This window comes from Austrofundulus limnaeus, unplaced genomic scaffold (assembly GCF_001266775.1).
Source record: "Austrofundulus limnaeus strain Quisiro unplaced genomic scaffold, Austrofundulus_limnaeus-1.0 Scaffold1274, whole genome shotgun sequence".
NCBI classification, from domain to species: Eukaryota; Metazoa; Chordata; class Actinopteri; order Cyprinodontiformes; family Rivulidae; genus Austrofundulus; species Austrofundulus limnaeus.
This window is the reverse complement of record NW_013953676.1, coordinates 23,518-28,986: the sequence shown is the minus strand read 5'-3', so window position 1 is coordinate 28,986 and position 5,469 is coordinate 23,518. Positions and strand designations below refer to the sequence as shown.

Here is a 5,469-nt window from a genome sequence, read left to right as displayed (position 1 = left end):
GTCTTCAAATCTTGAAGGTTTCGTGGACCTCTTCTATGAACTCTGATCTTTAGTTTTTTCCATGTTTCTTGTGTGATACCTGGCCATCATTTGGGACTGAACCAGCTGATATTAATTTGCACTGACAAGGGGCAGGCTTGCTTTCTAATTACTGAGAGAGTTCAGCTGGTGTCTTGGCTTTCCATGCCTTTTTACACCCCCCTTTCTTCATGTGTTCAATACTTTTCCCCTGTGTCATTCCACATTATTACAAATAACTTCATTCCTGGACATTTATGGTTTGATTTCTTTGTATGTATGGATCACTTGGGTTGTTACCGGCATCTGGTGAAAATTTCATGACATTAGCACCTCTAGTAATATATTTACTGAGAAAAATGTTGACATGTTCAATACTTATTTTACCCGCTGTATTATCTTACCTGATTCTTCTTTTCAGGGTTGCTGGGGTCACTGGTGCCCATATCCAGGAGTCACTAAAATGTACAAATGCTAAAAATGCAAACTACCTTAATAATTCTGACAGTTCACCACTGGTTTATACACATTTGATGTTCTCTTAGCTGGTTCTGAATGTTCTGTGCCTAAGTGTTTCAACATATGCTTTAAATGTTCTGCTATGATGAGCAACCCAAGAAAATGGGAGTGTTTAATTTTTTTTTGCCAAGTTGGGATTTAGATGTAGTGAAACGTACGTTTTTATTGACCTCCCAAAATTTATAAAATGGTGGTAAGTCCTTTGTATTTTTCAAAAGCTTTAAATCTTTCATTTTATTTCTTGACTCGTATTTTATATGACCCTAATATGTTACAATTTATTGTCAGTTTAACAGGGAATTACATGAAAACCTTGTAGAGGATTAATGCTCACTTCCTGTTTGTTTCAGACCCATACGATGACGATGACCTGAAGGTGAAGACCCAAAGACCACGATCAGCTGACCTGCCAGGTGTGTTTCAGGCACAAACAGGTGAGTGTTGGGAGTGTGAGGTGGTCTCCACATCCTGCAGCTGCTTGACGAGTCACATGCGTGGATGTGAGAAATAGCGTGTGACTTTAAAACCTTAAATAGTTAATAGCTTCAGAAGAGATACACTGAATTATTAATGATAAGAGCGTGTGAATTTTACAATTAGAGAAGTCTGTCACATGCAAATAAGAAACTCTAGACAACCTGTTTTACCTTATAGGTAAAAAAACAAAAAAAAACAAATTTAATGTTGAGTTGGAACCTATTTACTCATGTTTCCCTGCTACCAGCCACCACTGTGCGAAGGAGGGAGTCCCTACTGAGAGGAAAACCCTTGGCTGTGTCTTGTCCTTCTCCACTGCTCTCCTCCTCCCATTCTTCCATCCCTCCAGGCATGTGTGATGAGCTTAAGCCCTGACTCACGGCATGTTAATGAAGATGTAATGCGATTAACGGACATGCAATTAATTTGATTTCCTTCTTTGCCGTGTGATGACGCCTCCATCAAAGGACACGGAGCTCATAAACAATTTAGAAGGCGAGAATCTGAATGTCTTCAGTTGCTGATTTCAAGGGCACAACTGAGAGGAAACAATGGGAGACTCTTCACAGCTGCCTGGAGAACTCAAAATCAGCAGCGAGCATGTCCACACACCCCCGTCTTATATGAGTGCTTGCATTTATCCAGACACAGATGTTAGGACTTATACACTTTCATCAAGGTTTTTTTTTTTCTATAAATATGTTCACGTTCTGAACATTGCACTGGAACACAAGACATGGACATTATCCTCTTAGACTATTAAGTAAAGATCTCTTTACATTAGGAAGTTTAAACATTATGATCTCCAATCATTTTTGAAACATAATGATCTCCAATCATTTTTGTCTGTGTTTAAAATAAATAATTTTAATTTTGACTACAACATCAGAGTCACCCTTCAGGTTTTCAGTAACCATACTGTGCTGGGGCATGATTACCATGTAATTACAAGGTAATAAAATGTAATTAAATGTAATTACGTGGTAATTAGGGTACACAATTAAAGCTACTGTTAGTAAAACTACCTTTACTGGGTAACTACAATTAAATTACTGTTCAATAGTAACTCAACACTATATTTATAACCAAAATAATGCAACTAATTTTTGGGGTTAGTGGTTAGTTGCAATAAAATATAACTTTAAAACTGTACAAATTACCTACTACTTATTTAGGTGTTACATAGTGAATTGTAATTCATTACCAGGTAAGTGCTACATTACTGCAGACAGTTAATTACATAGTAAAATTGTACCATAATTACCATGTAATTACATGGTAATAAGGGTACCATAAAAGAAAGCGTCACCCATGATTTGATCAAAAAGAATAAGTCATTTGCTGTATCTGACTTTTTGTTTTCATTGATACTATGGTTGAGAAACACAGTCACTGAGACAATCTCCTTTTAAAGTTGCCTGTAATATTTCACAAATTTATAAGTCAAGCTAGCCGTGTTAGCAGCAGCTTATACATTTGTAACCAGTAAATGTACTACTTACTCCACCACCTAGGAGATGCCAGCACTGAATAGACTTCAAATCACTCCTCCTAGTAGTTTGATCAGAGTCTCAGGCAGATTTTTTTGAGTGAAAGGGGACAAGCAATGTTAGTCATGTTAAGTACAAAAAAAAAGTAATTTACATGACTAGATCAAGGTGGGGTATTATGCTAAATTGATTTTTTTGAGCTTTAAATCTTGTTATAATGTCATTCCCTCATCAAAAACATACCCAGAGTGTTGCTCTGACTCATTCATGCATGTTTGAGACATCCTTGAATCTCCTGTAGTAGCCATGTGGAGCTGCCGAAACACTAGCTCATACAAAAAGCTACCTATTTACCCAAGGCTCCTCATACTGAGCATCTGTACCCTGTACCTTCCCCACACAGCTCCAGACTAACAAAATACATCTTAAAAATGGTGGATGTTCTTGATTTCATTGCAAAACGCTTAACATTGACACATGTGTATGAGGGGATGACTTGGAGATTTATTTCCATGCTGAAACATCTTGTAAGAGCCTCTGATCTTGCTCTGGTCTTTTAGAAAATGTGCTTTACAGAGCTAACGTGGGATCATTCAAGTAAGGTTCAACTGTATCCTGAAATACCATTTTCCAAAACTCAATATTATATAATGTTGTCTTTTTTTAACAACAAAATTCAACGTTCCTGCAAAAAAAAAGTTGTAAACAGCATGAAGCATTGATGTGATGACGTACTGAAGTGAGTGCTGTAAACAGCCTATGATGTTCTTAAAGAGACAGAAGCCATCAAGGGGTTTAGATACAGCTATGATGCAAAGTCAATTTTATTTTGGATACATACAGCATTTTCATGACAACTGAAGGTAATATAGTTATTTGATTGTGGTATAGAATTGAATCATGTGCCTGGAAAATGCATAATACAACCCCTCCCACCCCCACCCATACCCCGGTCCCTGAAGAGTACATTATTTAACCAGGCTACAACTTTAGTAATAAAACTGAGTAATTATGACAGTGCAAACTAAATAACCTGCAAAAAATGCATATACATGCACAAATATACAAACAATTTAACTTTGTTCTCTTGTATTTCTTCCCCAGTGTCACTTACAATTACACTGTATGGTGAAAAATAGTGTAGGCAAAGAAAAGCCGTGCTGTTAAGAGTCTTGCAAATGTTCAGTGTAGTTCGTGTAATCAAATTTTATCCCATTTACCTTTCTTTGAGTATTAAATGTTTTCGTGTCATGAATACAAAAGTTGCTGTCTAATGTCATCTACTCATATTTAGCCTGTTCCCTATAGCAGGCTTTAGGTTTTTTTTTTCTTTGCGTGTGTGTGTGTTTGTGTGTGTTTGTTTTATAAAATGTAGCTTGTAGAATTGCCTAAAAACCAGATTAACATGATTAACAGCCAGCTATAATCTTCTAACAACACATGCTAATTAGCTTTAGCAAAACATGGCAGTCGACTACTAAACATATCATTACACGCGCACATTCTCGAGCTAATTCTAAACTATAATGCCCATGTTGTTTACACCCACTGAACAATAATACAAGTGGACCAGTAAAGAGGTTACTCCTGTCACAACTTCAGTAGGATTACTCAAGCTGTGAATAAATTCTGCTGAAATGTGTTTGTGAAACTGAGATTGTGATATTGCTTTGGGAAAAAGAGAAAATAAATTTAGTGCTGCAGGTCAAACATTATTTAATTGGTCTTTGTAATTAATTAATTTGCTGTAAAAATAACTTGTGACTGAAGGGTAAAAGCCGCAATTCAATGTAAATATCAATATAAAGAACTCAATCTCTCCAAACAGGCCTTTTGTGACAGCCATCACAAACTGTTTTTATTCATCACTTTATGTGTTTAACATGTGCAGAGATTGCAGTTTCACTGCTTTATTGCCAGACAATTGCAATGTTTACTCTATAACCCAAACAAAATTCTATTTCATATATGTAATAAAAGAGAAAAGCAGAAATGAGTGAATGATCAATAAAGCCAACTTTTTTTAATATCTTGTGTTCTGTTTGAATTTGTAGGAGAAATTTATCTTCAGCAACACTTTTTCTCATTTGACCTTTTATTACAGTTATGAGCTGCAATACTGCCATTCATTTGATGTGATTATTGTTTGCAAATGTTTTTTTCTCAAGTATATCTACGCTTATATACAGTATGCCTGAAACATGAGCTGAGTGTGTATCATCTCCCTTGGTTTGTTAGATTTGTTGAAGTTCCATTTAAACAAATTGTGTGTCTATCTCTACATTTTGCTCCTCAGGTGACCCCGCAGCAGAGGAGTGGTCACCATGGAGTGTGTGTTCTTTGACGTGTGGGCAAGGCTGGCAAGTGAGGACACGATCGTGTGTTTCCTCTCCCTACGGTACGCTGTGCAGTGGTGCTTTGCGGGAAACACGCATGTGCAACAACACCGTGTCCTGTCCAGGAGAACCCGGAATCATGAGCCCAGGTACATCAAGCCGATTGTCTGATGGGTGGCATTGTAGCATCGCCTTTTTTTCGAGACTACTGACTGGTTGCTTGTAGTTTTGCAGTCTGTTTGATGAGGAGATTTTCAAATGCATATGACTATACAGCTCCCACATTCTGCTGTGCTTTCTATGTCTCACACCTTTTTTTTTTTTTTCAAAGCACACACATACTTTCTGGTCACCTCTCCCACCTTTGCGGCAATCAGTTGTCTATTTTTAGGTGCTAATTAAAGTGAAGACAATAATTACACTCTGAATGTTACTTTAGAACAGGGGTGGGCAATCCTGGTCCGTGAGGGCCGCAGCCCTGCATGTTTTTTTTTTTTTTCTGATCAAACACACCTGATTTGAATGAATGGGTGATTATCAGGCTTCTGCAGTACGGAGGACCAAAACTGACATAATTAAAAATAAAAGCGGAAATATATAAATTGGCAAATAAATAAATACACTTAATG

General features: G+C 37.0%; 1 protein-coding gene across 1 annotated transcript in view; it reads left to right on the top strand.

Moving 5' to 3' along the window:
• LOC106534815 (adhesion G protein-coupled receptor B2) overlaps positions 1-5,469 on the top strand; it is a gene marked incomplete at its 3' end in the record, with an annotated part of 49,145 nt that overhangs the window by 20,689 nt on the left and 22,987 nt on the right. The window contains 2 exon segments of the mRNA XM_014031579.1: positions 888-971; positions 4,801-4,989. Coding sequence (XP_013887033.1) covers positions 888-971; positions 4,801-4,989 — 273 coding nt within the window.